General features: G+C 40.0%; 4 protein-coding genes across 10 annotated transcripts; 1 reads left to right on the top strand and 3 right to left on the bottom strand.

Moving 5' to 3' along the window:
- On the bottom strand, window positions 1-3,764 carry LOC135164335 (SHC-transforming protein 1). 3 transcript variants are annotated; one of them, XM_064124588.1, is made up of 10 exons: window positions 3,099-3,764; window positions 2,587-2,696; window positions 2,454-2,524; window positions 2,156-2,216; window positions 1,917-2,090; window positions 1,686-1,849; window positions 1,343-1,572; window positions 1,132-1,278; window positions 772-1,010; window positions 1-659 (listed from the first exon to the last, which is right to left on the bottom strand). In XM_064124588.1, the coding sequence occupies exons 2-10, from the start codon at window positions 2,674-2,676 to the stop codon at window positions 525-527; spliced, it is 1,311 nt and encodes a 436-aa protein (XP_063980658.1). In that variant the 5' UTR covers window positions 2,677-2,696; window positions 3,099-3,764; the 3' UTR covers window positions 1-524. The 3 variants fall into 3 exon arrangements, with proteins under 3 accessions (XP_063980658.1, XP_063980660.1, XP_063980659.1); XM_064124590.1 differs by having other exon boundaries at window positions 3,141-3,764; XM_064124589.1 differs by lacking the exon at window positions 3,099-3,764 and adding an exon at window positions 3,051-3,069.
- Window positions 3,765-3,992: 228 nt separating this feature from the next.
- LOC135164331 (carotenoid isomerooxygenase) lies at window positions 3,993-7,638 on the bottom strand. Its single transcript, XM_064124582.1, has 8 exons — window positions 6,523-7,638; window positions 6,270-6,416; window positions 6,038-6,188; window positions 5,728-5,878; window positions 5,344-5,564; window positions 4,688-5,158; window positions 4,470-4,568; window positions 3,993-4,300 (listed from the first exon to the last, which is right to left on the bottom strand). Exons 1-8 carry the CDS (start codon window positions 6,837-6,839, stop codon window positions 4,091-4,093), a joined length of 1,767 nt encoding a protein of 588 aa, XP_063980652.1. The 5' UTR covers window positions 6,840-7,638; the 3' UTR covers window positions 3,993-4,090.
- Window positions 7,639-7,961: 323 nt separating this feature from the next.
- Window positions 7,962-13,174, top strand: LOC135164325 (regulator of nonsense transcripts 2). Of its 4 annotated transcripts, none has more exons than XM_064124566.1 (3): window positions 7,962-8,119; window positions 8,481-9,078; window positions 9,288-13,174. In XM_064124566.1, exons 2-3 carry the CDS (start codon window positions 8,567-8,569, stop codon window positions 12,202-12,204), a joined length of 3,429 nt encoding a protein of 1,142 aa, XP_063980636.1. In that variant the 5' UTR covers window positions 7,962-8,119; window positions 8,481-8,566; the 3' UTR covers window positions 12,205-13,174. The 4 variants fall into 4 exon arrangements, with proteins under 4 accessions (XP_063980636.1, XP_063980637.1, XP_063980639.1 ...); XM_064124567.1 differs by having other exon boundaries at window positions 8,474-9,078; XM_064124569.1 differs by lacking the exon at window positions 7,962-8,119 and adding an exon at window positions 8,132-8,268.
- Window positions 12,978-14,894, bottom strand: LOC135164349 (methylosome subunit pICln). Of its 2 annotated transcripts, XM_064124612.1 has the most exons (7): window positions 14,569-14,894; window positions 14,286-14,517; window positions 14,070-14,193; window positions 13,856-14,004; window positions 13,616-13,777; window positions 13,392-13,484; window positions 12,978-13,317 (listed from the first exon to the last, which is right to left on the bottom strand). In XM_064124612.1, exons 3-7 carry the CDS (start codon window positions 14,186-14,188, stop codon window positions 13,226-13,228), a joined length of 615 nt encoding a protein of 204 aa, XP_063980682.1. In that variant the 5' UTR covers window positions 14,189-14,193; window positions 14,286-14,517; window positions 14,569-14,894; the 3' UTR covers window positions 12,978-13,225. The 2 variants fall into 2 exon arrangements, with proteins under 2 accessions (XP_063980682.1, XP_063980681.1); XM_064124611.1 differs by lacking the exon at window positions 14,286-14,517 and having other exon boundaries at window positions 14,569-14,891.
- Window positions 14,895-15,053: the final 159 nt, after the last annotated feature.

The following is a 15,053-nucleotide window of genomic DNA, read 5'->3' as shown; positions in this document are numbered from 1 at the left end:
TGTCTCAGTGCAGTTATTTATTCAGTACAAAGATAAGAGCATCAGAAATTTATGCCAACAAATGTCTATAGGAAATTAAAATCTATGGATTTATATCTATAAAATTTTTGGTCAAAAAGGTCATATGAAATTTTCATACTGTGGAATTTAACTGTTGCAATAAATTAATAAAATTATTTTAGAAAATTTCCACTGAACTCCAATAGAATTTCAAGGAGAAAGTGCTAGACTTGTTAATTAAACTTTGTCATCCATAAGCACAGCATGCCACGAGCCAACGGCAAAAGTCAAACGGGGTATGGAAGAAATGAGCCTAAAAATTATTTTTAAAAAATATCAGCAGGGAAATAAATCATTCTACTACTTGAGGGCTGGGAATTGGTGGCACTGGTAAAAATCATTCTTAAATTATTTTTACTTTCTCTTCTATCCTATTGGCTTTGTATTACCCATTCGCTAACATTACGACTCGATAGCAATATTTCACACTTTCTCTTTTTTCAGGAAGATCAGAGACGATTCCATCAATAATCGCTTCTTCGTGGGACTGGATATCGAAGTACAAGCGCACTGTCTGCTGATATAATTGGAAGCGCGTTGTCACAATGGTGATTCACCAGATGGCTGACACTGTCAAAAATACGGTCCTTGGTGCGAACCTACATAAGAGGTAAAAAATATGTTACATCTAATGAATAAGGAATCGCAAACAAGAGGCAATATGGAGACTTTTCTCTTCTGGTTAACGTAGTTTACAAAATATTAACTTACAACTCCCTCGGGGTCAATTAAAAGTAAATGCTTTGGGGTTCCATTATTCATCCCTGTAAGGACGTATTGTCCCGGTGAGCCCTGGGACTCACGAACCAAAAAGTCACCGTCTTTAGTCAGCATTGATTCTGCTTCCGGACGACTGACACTGCCGTGGTACCAAGCTTCTGTTTTCAGTTGATTCTGTTGAAAACGCGGACTCAATTTGTTCATCTCTGATATTGCTGTGCTGAATGGCTCTGAAATTAAATTCAATGAAAATGAATTAATTTCTGGATGAGAAAATGGAAATCGGTGGATTGTTATGGATCTGATATTTTTTGTTTATTTCGTTCGTTTAAAAATTGCATGAGTGCTTACGCATGTCGAATGCATCAAATAGCGATGAGGGTTGCGGCGAAGGTCTATTTTCATGGCTGGTTGCAACGACGGTGTCATTAACATAATTATGTTCTGGTTGAGCAGATGCAGCACCGTCCGAACTCAGATCAATTAAGTTACCAGTTTCTAAAAAAAAATGCAGACATAGCATCAACCGCATTTAAAGCGGAGATAGGCTCGATTGTTATACCTGTCCACGGTTGTCCAGGGGCTTGCCGTCTCCGACCATTGACAAATGTGCATTGAATATGATTCGACAGCGCATGATTCTGTGAAGAATGGTGATGTTTAAGATTGGGTAGAGTTGAAGTCGTGGCAGGAAGTGGTGGCACCGGTGGTGGTCCGATGTCGGGGGGGACTTTTCCGGGTAAATCGTTGTAGTAATCCCGGTCTGGTTCTCGAATTCCATTCAACGCCGGACTGGTGAGAAAATCCAGTTAATTCCAACAAAATACCATTATATAGGTATTCGAAATTAAATCCATAGCAATAGTTATGTGATTTATAATTTTCATTGCTACTAAAGTACTCACTGCAATGAAGAAGGTGTTGTAAGGAATTCTTTAAATCTCAATTCGAATGCCTGACCAATCGTTGATATGACTTCTTGGGCCAGACCACCACCACACTCCAATACGAAACACGCTCGCCAGTCTTGCACATCTTTTGCTACATACGCGACAAAGTCCAGTATTTCCTAGGATGCCAAATAACACAATTAGCGTTTAATTTTCTTTCTCTTGCTCTTTATCCATATTACTAACCGTATCACCCCCAGAAGCAAATGAAATCCTCGGCATTTCGTGTTTAGCTATGACATGACCGGTCTCAAGGGACGTAAGTGTCAGACTAGTGCTGCTGATTGTCAGATTTATATTGGAGCCCGCATGCTCCATGAACGGTGTATTAGCGATTGCTTGTAGAACTGTTCTGTTAACCTGAGAAAGTATTCTTGATTAATTTCACGAATAAATAATTTTCTCAGTGAAAAATACGAAATTACCCGTCTTCTTTTGACTGCAGAATTTAACCCCGCTGCATCACAGACTCGGTTGATACATTTTCTGAAAAAACAATATCATCTCTTCATTTCCCCGCTATTCTCGAAAATCAACAATGACTCAGATCGGATAAAATAAATAATTAATTATCTAGTATTTTATAAAGAGAAATTTTTTGCTGGAAAGACTACAGTATCGAAAATTCTATTCGTTTTTCCTACAACACTGTCAGCCACAATATTTTACGAAGAAAATCATGAGTCATTCTTGAAGACTGTGATGTAAACGTTTTTGTCATACTTTGCTACGCATGATCTCGTTTCAAAATCCAGACTCTTCATAGACGTGTAGACCTCCAGACACCCAATGTACTGGAACATGAAATTGATAAATCACAATGGTTCATTATTACCCCCATGCGCTTGATTCTTACCCGCACAGCGTAAGTGATTCCCTCCTCGACCAGATGATCTGCATGGAGCCATCCTCTAGCCGGCTTGCTTATGAAGCTTCCACTGGCCATTGCTGCATTCCACTCTGAAACTGAATAAAAATTTGTCATTCAACCCTTCTACCATCACCACGATCAATCAGTCAATGAGTCAATCAATAAAAATATTTATCTAGTAAATGTTAATGTACATTTATCTTCCCCTAAATATGTCTTGGACTTCTACAGGCAATTTTGTGAGACTTTTTCCGCCTTTCCCCCTTTCCTTTCTACCAGAAGATATCGAATTCCATTTGAATATTTTAGTTGAAATACGTCACAAGAAAATTGGAAAATGTATTTTCAATAAAATCAGTAAAAAAAACTACGAGAATTTCCCAGCTCGTTCTCTGAAAGCTTTCACTCGAGGGCGTCTCATAAGCCATGGAAAATGACTAATGACTTACCATACGTCTGACTAATTGCCAATTACTAGTGATTCAAACATAGCTTACATGGCACTCAGTTGAATTCACCGAAGTTCCCTCGAAACTCACTATGAAAATCTGCATCCAATGTCCCGGGTGAAAGGTACTATTTTTCCATACGTTGTGACATCCAATGATGATTTCCAGACGCCCATGCACAATTATCGTTAAAAAATTTAACCTTCAATCATCGTTACATCCGCGATAAACTCAGTACTGAATAATATTCACTCTAAGCGTGTCGACATGAGCAACATAAACATTATTTACTACACTGACCAGTGCTGCAAAAATCGGAGCAACAATGTTTATATTCACTCAGTCTGAATTATTGACGATGCACCCCGTTACATTGGAAAACAACCGAGTCATCGATACTAATACACTTAATAAACAGTTGTGTATTCATGTACACAGTGATATTACGTGCTGTATTCCTCTGCGGTCAAGAAAAAACTTAAATACACATCCGTAGCACCAGGATAGGCGTCAATGGGGTTTGACAGCTGATACAGGAACGAATGACACATTCCAGGGGAACCTCTGCGCATGGACGGAACTCAATGTTTTAGGTTTCCACCGGACTTTATGTTGCGTGGGTTCAGATTCTATGTGTATAGAGAACTCCTACTAGACACAGCACACCTATTTGGAATGTCGTATTTGTCGTAAATATCTAAGCTGTGGTATTGTGTGGAGACTTTCAGTCTGGATATTTTTATTGGAAGCGAGTGGGTGATTGGCCCGTGGAGAGTGCTGACTCTGCTCGGTGAGCGCGGGATATTTGAAGTGGAAGCTCAACATAAATAATTTCTTCTATTTAATGGGTTCATTCGTTAGGATGAGCGTGAAGATGAATGAGTAGTTCCATCAGATTTTGGGAAAGGTTGTGAGGGAATAAATTTTACTCGTAATCGTTAATTTTGTTGAAAATATTTTTTTTAAAGCTGAGAATTATTTGCACCATTTAGTTTACTTAATGTTCCAGATTCGCTCGGATTTCCCTTGATGTTGTAGATTTAAATATTGTTGTTATCATCATTTTTATTTTTTTGGGAGGCTTCGAGGGTGAACCAGCCGTGTAGACACTTGGGAACTGCTCCTGGAGTGTGAAATGTTACTCTTCCTATCTCAATCATCGATTTAGCCTCGAGAATCAAGAGACATATGTCGCATTCTCTTCCTTTCCCGTATATTGCAGCGCTCAGAATAATTCCATCATCTTCATTCTTGAGTTATAGAGAAAGAATTGATTAGCAGAATAAAAGGAAGCCGTGAATTTTGTTATCTCTTAAAGGGGAAAATATCATACATTTTTTTGAAGTATTACACTTCGTTTTATCGGTTTTACTCTTCAGGTTCGATCATTTCTTCCCCTCGAACTTAGTCTCAACATACCTGTGCTTTTGGATGAGCCACGAAAATCGGTTCACTCGGGTAAAGCCCATCCTCACTCCACGTCAATGACGATCTCTTAACTGTATCTACTTTAATTATCTGAAAATAATAGTTCTAATCAATCATTCAATGTTAAGAATAAATTGTGCTATTCTTGTCTGGAATTTTTCATCACAATATGTGACCCGAAAAAAATATCATCATCATTGTTAATTTACCGTTCCAGGATTTTTTATATCGACATCGCTGGAAATAGCGTAGAAATATCGGTACTTTTTCCCCAGGTACTTCGGATTATGACGGGGAGTTTCGCACCCCAAGTTGCAGATTAATTCCGGATTTACCAAAAGGGCTCCGTCCCCTCGTCTACGAGCACAGGCTATCCTCTCGAAAATATTTGCTTTCGCGTCTGGCTTGATATCGGTAAATTTATCCGTCATGGGTAGGACAAATCGCAGTGGTCTTGCTCGAAATAATTTCGAATAATCGGGATTCTTGTGCATGTTTCTCATAGCATCGACGTACATACAGTCCAACATTTTGGCATTTCGATAACAACATATATCAATGACGATTGAATCCCCTTTGTCTGTTTCATACTGATTGATTATGTGGAGGTAGAATAAAGCGGCAGCGATGAACGTCCTTTCCAGGGCACCGGTTTCACGAGATATTACGTGAATTAATGTCTGTGAAAATCAATGTATATACGTACGAAATTATTTTTGGAAAATTTGAGCCAAAGAATTTGACAGAATTTCATAAAAATTCCGTAGAATTGTCTAGCTGTTTCGCGAAGTTATTTCTGTTAAGTGGTTTCCTGGTACTCTCAGAAAAATGTTGAGATAATCAGATGTTCAAAGTATCAAATTACATTATCGTTGTCGTGCCACTTGAGAGCCGAGTTAAGTGGTTCATTTTTTAATTTAGATGTCATCATTGTCACCATCGACACTGCCAGGGGCTGTTCGATGATGATGAAATAGTTCTCGGTAATGCCGAAGGTGTGCATGTACGAGGGGTTTAATTTCCATCTCGCTGGAAGACTGGCCACTATCGATGCTCTGTCGAACATGGATTTGTCATTGGAACTCCCTGCAACATCATTTTGCTTCAATCTATCTCTGTGAAAACTCCTGCATGACAATTTTCTAAAGTAACATTATTTTGGAAGGCCAGAGAGTGAAAAAAATTATGTCATGAGTTCTCAATTGAGGTGGGAACCTTGACGGTCGGCTTAGAACATTGATTTACTAACCAGTATCACAGGGAACTGATGGAAAACATACAACACTGTAAGCAGGTCCCATTGCAGTTATGCTCAATCCAACATTGTACACTGTCCCATCATCCGTCACATGGGGATGTGAAGTGTGGTTAACCACACCAATGTAATCCGAAACGCAGATCTTAAGAAATCGAGGGAATCATGAATACATAATTTAGGGACATTTCTGATTGCAAAACCTTCAATAGTATTGAGAGAATAATTTTGAAATTGATAACCTCAACAGAATGCGAAGGTTCTAATCAATATTTTGGACGTTTTGTATTGAAAATTTTCGTACTCGATCCTTAGTCTCCAATGTCTCAGCATCAATCCGATGGATGAATGGAGCCTCGGCGAAGGTGTAGTACTGATCTCCAAATGGATACACCGATATCATGGAGTTATCGGATAACCCCCATCCAGGATCAGGATTGAAGACTGCCGCAATTCTGAGTAAATGTTTACCGAAGTGAAATTAAAAATCGAGGAAGAGTTTCATTATTTTCAAGGTGAAAAGATGGATGTTCTACCGTTGGAATATCGTTTGACAGGGATCGGGCACCGATTTCGTTCCAAATTCAGTCAGGACTATTCTCTTCGCTTGGTGGTTCCTCTTGAAGACATCCGTTTGGACGAATCTCCGTTGATATGTCACTCGTCCACCGGAAATGTGAAACCTCCCAAGAGAATTTCTTTACTTAGAAGTTTAGAAGTAGAGACGACTCGGAACATCAATTACTCATAATTATATAATCATAATGCAATTGTCTCGCTGATTCTTACCTATGCAGAAGAGCTGAACTGTCGAACAAATGGTCGAACTGATAATCTCCAACTTTTAGACTTCCCGGTCCATTTCTTAAAAGTGTACCACACAACCACTCGGGGATGACCCCGCGCAGTTCACCAGACATCGGAGTAATGACTTCCTCGTCGCAGGACCTCATCCAAACCGAGGGGTCACAGTTCGGGTAGTAATCCACCTCATCATCACAATCACTATCAAAAGTTCCCTCCCTATTATTATTATCAGCCCAGTGATGCGATGACTTCTCCTTGCGACAGAAGTCGTCGACTTCTCGGAAAATTTCTCGTGTCATTTTCCTATTTATTATTACAATTTATTCACTGTCCTCTTCGTTCGCCGGTAGCCGATTATTATCATCAATCACCGAGTTGATAAGCGGTTTTAATATTGCTGACAAAATTTGGTGGATTCGCTTGTGGGTGAAATCCATACCAACTTTGTTTACCTTGAAGATGATTTTTACCACAAGTCGGAGGGACTCGTAGGGGTATTGTAACTATTCGCGGTGAGGGCAATGAATAACGTCATGGGATCGGATACTCTGGCCTTTAAAAACGTTGACTTAATCACTTTAGTTACATTGACTTCAGAAGCCGGATAAAGCAATGTCACAGGCATTAAAAAACACGTGTTTATCCCTGCGCAGGAATCGAACTCGTGATGAAAGGTTCATATTGATTGAATCATCACGTGGTGTCTGATGTCCCTGATGGAGCTATTGCTGAACTGATTTATTATTCTCTTCGTGGTAACATGGTTTCTTCTTGGGAGTATCGGGATGACAGAAAAATCGAGGTTTCCACGTTCCATAGGAAATGTGGACATAGCACTGAGGAATTCGCATACCCATTTTTACGTTGTTCCTGTTTGTCTCGGCTCCTTGGCCTCCTAGAGCGAAAAGGGCCCGATACTTTGGGGTCACCCCTTTTTTCGCCGATATTTCAGGAAATAATATAGATATCGGAATTTAACCAACGGCATTGGACTCGTGAGACGATTTACGATTTTTCTAGAGCTCCTGCAATTTTATAAAGTCGGTTCCTACGTCGTGGGGGTTTCACGTTTTCCTCGGCTCCTCGGCCGCCTAGGGCGAAGAGGGCCCGACTTTGCGATCACCCCGTTTTTCGTGGATATGTCAACAAATAATGCAGACAAGCCGCCCCATAAACGTCGGCCATTTACCCTATAATCTCTGGTTTCCATCGATCCTAATTCCTACTGCACGTTTGACCTAGGGTGGGTGCAGCAGAGCAGGCCAATCATCGCATGAGTTTGCCCTTCCATTTATTTTCATATATTTCACTTTTTCGCTGGTCGATCTTGAAGTTAAGCTTAATTTGAGGGTTCTACGTATGCCACACAGAGGTCACAATGTGCATGCACCCAAATAGCCAATAGGAAAACAAAGTAACACACATTTAGGCTGAGTAGCCCTGTCTTCCCCACTCTACCTAATCTCCATTCATATTCACGTCTCCCACCTCTGATATCGAGAAAACGGACTCGTCAATTTGCCTATACTTGCAAATAAATAACAATTTTCCACTTGAATGGTGCGGTCGTGTTTTCCAGGTTATTTTCTTATTATTATTGTAGTTGTTACTGTATCACTGCATTTTTATCATCGCAAGACGAATGTCTATTTGGTTATGTGGAGCAAGAGGTTGAACAGTTGGATTCCTGGTTCATCCAAAAATAATGAATTAAAGTGAAAAAATTAGGTTAGCGGTTAATTATTCAAGAAAAGTAGTCAAGCAGTTGAATTCTGCTTTCATTTTTTCGTGAAGGTTAACAGTATGCTAATCCAATCTTTCGTGCTAGATTCTTTTGAATAATTGCATTCTTCTTCTCATTTCCATTATCATCAATTTTTTCCCCCAATATTATACGCCTTTCTTTCGGTGTGACACGAATTTATAATCATAGATTGCAGAAATGACAGTGATGATTGACTCAATATGTTGAAAGCTGTTCCTAACCTCACTGTTAATCCCTGAGCCCCAAAAGTCAGAAGTAAAGATGACTGAGAAAGATAAAAACATAAAAGACACCGATGAAGAATCTCCAGAGCCTGACAAACTCCCTGATGTCACAATCGAGGAGGACAGACAATTCCTCATGGACTACATCAAAGAACTCGAGCAGAGACTGGCCTCCAAGGAAGAAATTCGGTTGGCCAATCTTAATCCAACGAGACCGCCAGATTCGTTCTTCAGCAAACTCGACTCAAATCTCAAGAAAAACACAACCCTCGTGAAGAAACTTAAGACTTTCAGTGCAACCCAGCTGGATCAGCTCTTGAAAGACATAAGTAATTTGAATCTGACAAAATACATAAGTGAAATAGCCACTGCCTTAGTAGATGCCAAACTCAAGATGACCGACGTTCAGCCAGCGGTAAAAGCATGCTCATTCCTCCACCAGACGTACGCAGAATTCTCTAGTCAGTTTTTCGAGAATTGGCAGAGAGTACTGTCCATCAAAGTCGGCGACAAAATCGCCAATCCCAGTAAACTTCGTGTGGATCTCAGGTATTATTAGATTTTAATTAACCAATAGAAGTGTTTTTGTCTAAGTAGTACCATCCCTTGGCCAATTTGGCCCTTTGACGTCTTCTTCAAAATTTCTCAATTATTATTATTTGTTTCTAAACTTCCTCATGTCACTATTTCCTGGTTTATTGTTTATATTCTTTATATAAGTTTAAAACATGGCGGGTGCGAATGGAATATCATTACAGATTCTATGCTGAGTTGGTGAATGCAGGCATTTTCACCTACAAGCAGGGTCTCTCCCTTTTGGGGTCAGTGCTCACAGTGCTGATAAACATGGACAAGGAGGAACACAACAACGCCAGCATAATCTTGAGCTTTTGTCGCCACTGTGGCGAGGATTACGCTGGTCTAGTACCAAGTCGTGTGCGTCAGCAGTCAGAGAAACTTAACATATCAATTCCCAAGAGCAAACTTCTATCATCAGACAAGCAGCAGAATGTTCGAACTTTGCTGCGAGACTACTACAACTCCCTCTGCAAGCACCTGTTGAAGGAACACAAGGACATGCAGGCGTTTGAAAAGCAGAACAGAAAAATTCTCCAGACAAGGGGTGAGTTGAGTGCAGAGAGGAAAGAGAAGTTCGAAGCCCTCCAGCTTTCCTATGAACGCCTCATGACGTGTGTTCAGAATTTCTCTGAGACTCTGGACGAGAACATTCCAGAATTGCCAGTCGATAGTGAGATCAAAGCTGAGACAGATGAGTCCTTGAAGATGATCAGCGAGGGAGAGGAGAACAGCACAATGGAGGATATGTGGGGGGACGAGGAGACCAGGCGATTTTATGAAGTTCTACCTGATCTCACTGTTTTCCTACCCGGCTCTTATCTCAAAGAAGTATCTAAAGCAGAAACTCCGATTACGGAAGAAGCACTCGATGAGGAAATAACGTTTGATGAACTCGAAGAAATTGAGAAGGTGGAGGAGCCAGAGGCTGAGATCGAGGAGCCCCAGGTGGCAAATATTAGTAATAAAATTCTCCTCGATGCTTTCTTAACTCATCTACCCAATTGTGTAAATCGAGAGATGATTGACAATGCTGCTGTTGATTTCCTCATAAATTTAAATACCAAGCACAACAAAAAGAAACTGATAAAAGCTCTTTTCGGTGTTTCGCGAATTCGCTTGGATCTTTTGCCATTTTATTCTCGAATAGCTGCCATTCTCTACCCAGTCATGCCGGACGTGGGGAATGAACTGTGTACAATGCTCAAACAAGACTTCAAGTACCACGTGAGAAAAAAAGATCAAATTAATATTGAGTCCAAAGTTAAAGTCGTCAGGTACATCGGAGAATTGGTAAAGTTTAAACTTTACTCCAAGATTGAAGCTCTCTACTGCCTCAAGGTTTTACTCCACGATTTCACCCATCATCATATTGAGATGACTTGTAATTTATTGGAGACGTGTGGTAGGTTTCTGTTCTGCTCGACGGATTCCCACCAGAGGACGAAAGTCTACTTGGAACAGATGATGCGGAAAAAGGCTGTGACTGCTCTGGACTCTCGCTATGTCACTATAATCGAGAATGCTTATTATTTCGTGAATCCACCAGAGTCTACCGGGGGTGTCACAAGAAAGGAGCGTCCCCCGATGCACGAATTCATAAGGAAACTGTTATATCAAGATCTATCGAAGACGAATACAGATAAAGTTCTCAAGTGGATGAGAAAGCTGGACTGGGAGAATGAAAATATCTCGATGTATGCGATAAAGTGTTTGACAGCTGCCTATAACGTGAAATACTTGAATATAAGATGTGTGGGAAGTCTTCTAGCTGGACTGGTTGCTCACTATGAGGCCATAGGTCCGAATGTAGTTGACGGTGTCCTCGAGGACATACGTTTGTGCATGGAAATAAATCTTCCGAAGTACAATCAACGTCGCATTGCTATGGTGAAATATCTAGGAGAACTTTATAACTACAGAATGGTGGAGAGTGGCGACATATTCAGGACTCTCTTCCTCTTGATAACCTTTGGGGTGAGTATGGATCACGGAGCACCGAGTGTTCTCGACCCTCCGGATCATCTGTTTCGAATAAGACTCGTGTGTACGCTGCTGGAGACCTGCGGTCAGTATTTTAGCGGTGGTTCCAGTAAAAAGAAGCTGGACTACTTCCTCATCTTTTTTCAGAATTACTACTGGTTCAAATACACTGATTCTATTTGGACAGTGGATAATCCTTTTCCAATTGGAATTGATTATATGTATAGGGACACACTGGTCATGCTAAGGCCTAAAATCCAACTCTTCCAGAGTTATAAAGAGACTCAAACTGCTATTGAAGAGTTGAAAAACACTCTTTATCCAATGTTGGATGTTAACCGAGGGGATGGCGAACGAGGAGAGTCTGATTGTGATATGGGTACTATTTTGGAAGCTGATGAAGAACAAACTCCGGTTATTGGTGATCTTCATTTCGATGAGTCTGAGGATATTTCAGAGGCACACTCTGACGAAGACTGGATTATGGATCCTGAAAGGGATGAGAATCACGAGACTGGTGATAATACACAAGGGGATCAGAGCTTGTCCCAGGGGATCAACGAAGGAGGAGTGATTCTGGATGCGTCTGAATTGGATGCTGCACTACCAGCCGGGCCCAAACGAGTCAGTTGTCCCGAGGACGACGATTTTCTTTCGGCTCTCGACAAAATTGTCTCTGATAATATTCAGGATAGAATGCGGGACAATGTCAAGGCTCAACAAGTTGATATTTCAGTTCCCATTCATGTGAAGAGTACCAAGAAAACTTATGAACAACTCCAGGAGGGGCCATCAGACAACTCCACGGTGGATTTTGTTCTCATGCTGAGGAAAGGGAACAAACAACAGTACAAAAATCTGGCAGTTCCAGTCTCTTCGGAACTTGCTATGAATCTGCGAAATAGGGAACAGGAGCAGAAGGAGGAGAAGGAACGGGTTAAGAGGCTGACGCTGAATATCACTGAGAGACAGGAGGAGGAGGACTACCAGGAGACGATTAATCAGGGAACAAGACCAGTTACGGTTAATCTCAACCGCGAGAGACGACAGAAATATAATCATCCCAAAGGAGCACCTGATGCTGATCTCATATTTGGACCCAAGAAAATTCGATGAGGAATCGGCGAATTTTTTTATTCCACCCCCCTATATGACAGGTGGATATAGTCCGTAGCAGAATCTAACGGTTTTTCTGAATAATTCCGGTGGATTTCTATTGGAATTATTTGAAAATTCTATTGCATACTTTGCCCTAAAACATTACGTTATCTTATTAAATTTTGAGCATAAATTTCATGCGTTTTTTCTCTCACTATTCGATTTACTTTTCACAGTTAGAAAAAATAAGTCTATAAAACATTTTTGTACTTCATAGTTGTAAAAATGTACATGGAGCGATAGTGTTTGAATAATTTCAGAATAAGTTGTATAGAAAGATAAAAATACTTTAAATTTCTCTGTAAAATTTCTTCCTATACGTAGACATAGGCTTTTCTTCATTGTTCGCAAGCTTCCATAGATTCATATCCCTTAATTACTCTGCGCAGAAGTTTTTCATTAACTACACTCATTATATTTCTCACTAATTTGATAACAATCTCATCAAAGCTCTCAACAAAATTATAAAAAATTATTCCTGTACGTACTTATTATCTGAAAGGTTTTTTTTCCGGGAATTCAATTTTCTGAAATTAAATAGGATTACACATCTCCATAGCTCTCCTTCAGTCACTGAAAGTAATTAGTAATATATCTGTGATTACTGCTTGTAGAATGAATCCACTAGAAATAACTATATTCAATTATTTTCGCCTTTAAATATATTTTACAAACAAATACAGAGAATTAAATCAGTTGAAATATATGGGAATCAGGTACAAACAATTCCATTGTTTTATGATTAATGTTTATTTCTATGAAATCATTGTATTGCCATGTACAAAATGAATATAAATAAAGTTTTAGTGCTTCGAGAATGGCGGGTGTATATTAGTACACACCATCGACGTTAGCTAATAACGATACATTGTGATTGTTTTTTTCTTCTTAACCAGCAATGTAGAAAATAATACAATAACAATAGAACCTAATGCATAGTAATTATAGCCCTTGATCTCAGTTGATTTGTCGTCGCATTTTACGGGTCTTCCTCGGCATCTTCGAACTGGCCTGCTTCGACATCCATCGCTTCGTCAGCATCATTACCATTATGATTTCCTATTGTTTCTTCTAAAAAAACGTACATGGGTTATTTATTCACTATCCATTGAGGTCAGGAAGAAATGGATTTGTGATCGGTTTACCTGTCGGTAAACTATAAGATGCATCGCCACCTCCAACTTCGTAGTACTCGAAATCGTCTTCTTCTTCAGCATCTTCGTAGATATCCTCTTCAGCTAGAATGACAATCAAAAATGCTATATGTCAAGATGTTTTCAGACAATGCTGAAATTTGATCCGTCATTTTCCTGGGAGGAATAAGAAGAATCAAATTCCAACAGTTGTATTTTTATATATTATAATGTACCATCAGAAAAGCTATCTTGAGGATCCGGATGAAGAGCTTGGCATTCATTCATTGCTTGAAACATTGCATCGAGATTATTAACATTGTCAGGAGCGAATCGCATTTCGGTGATGGATGTTTCGGAATCCTCATCATCCCCGGAGTCATTTTCGTCATTTTCGTCTAGTTCAACATTCCAAAAAGATTAATGTGAAAAGACAGGATAGCAGTAGAGTGTGATGTCCAATAAACTCCCAGTACCTGATAGTTCAAGGTTATTATTAGTGACCATGATGTATAGACACTGGCGTGGATGGGCCATTTGATCCCGAGAGGTGGCATGCAGTGAGATGTTTGGATACTCCAGACCAAAACCTAGCTGCGTTGTGCTGTTCAGCCATACTAGGGCACTGATGAAACAATTTTAGTAGAATAAATCAACCAGTGAATTTAATGAAATTGCAACTCAATTCACCTTTCAGTTATGTACAGTGTGCCCTTTCCAATTTCGTTCTCACCCACATAGAGCGTCGTATTTTGTTCCTCGTGCCTAATTCCTTCCTGAGGGGCGAAGAAACTGCTCAATATAACCATTTTTCCTGAAGAAAAAGAGCATTTCAAATGAGATTCTTCAGCGGAGGTTCGTTGAATTATTACACGATAACGCGGAGTATTTCACACGAAAAATTACTTAAACTCTGGTCGAATTCTGGTCACATTTATTCCTCAGTTATGAACATTAGAAAAAGTTGACATTGTTCCCCACCCTCCACAACATCAAGTTAATGTGAACAAAAACACATGAAAAAATGGCTGGAAAATCTCCGTCAATTTTAACGTCAATACGTTTGTGAGGGTTCATCACTGGAAACGACCCCCTAACCAGTGTAGCTCTGATGACGGTAATGTACTGGATGTCCTGGCTGTGAACTCGTAATCTCAATCGTGAAAATAATTGCGCATGTGGTATTTACCTTCTGTAGTGCTTGAAATTTGACAGATATCACAGGCTCCGGCCCTCGTACTTCAAGAGATTTCTCGGTTTTGTTTCTCTTGTATTTCTGAACACGAAAATCCAAGTAAATGAAGTTTGCAAAATACGCAGTGAATGCTCCTGATGCACTGGTGCAACCAACACTATTATCAACAGGTTTTTTTTTCTCAACTCTCAGTGGAGTTTGAGGGATTTGGAATTGGATGGACAATAGCAGGTGAAAGATGATAATTGCTCGTTTGTTGACACTCAATCACATTGACTGGGATAAGTAATCAGCACTCACGAATTTTTTATTCATTAGCGCCACCGCGGCCGCAAACAGCCGCGCGTTGTTGGTGTCTATTTTGCATTTATTGGTTAGTCGAAAGTGTGGCACACAGAGGTCACTAGTTAGCTTCAAGGTCGATTATAGAATAAAGTATATAGAAGGGCAACCTCATCCGCGCCGAGTGCTCAGTCTTA

This window comes from Diachasmimorpha longicaudata, chromosome 7 (assembly GCF_034640455.1).
Source record: "Diachasmimorpha longicaudata isolate KC_UGA_2023 chromosome 7, iyDiaLong2, whole genome shotgun sequence".
In the NCBI taxonomy this organism is placed as follows: domain Eukaryota; kingdom Metazoa; phylum Arthropoda; class Insecta; order Hymenoptera; family Braconidae; genus Diachasmimorpha; species Diachasmimorpha longicaudata.
Note: the sequence above shows the minus strand (reverse complement) of the source record. Positions and strands in the feature narration are given on the sequence as shown.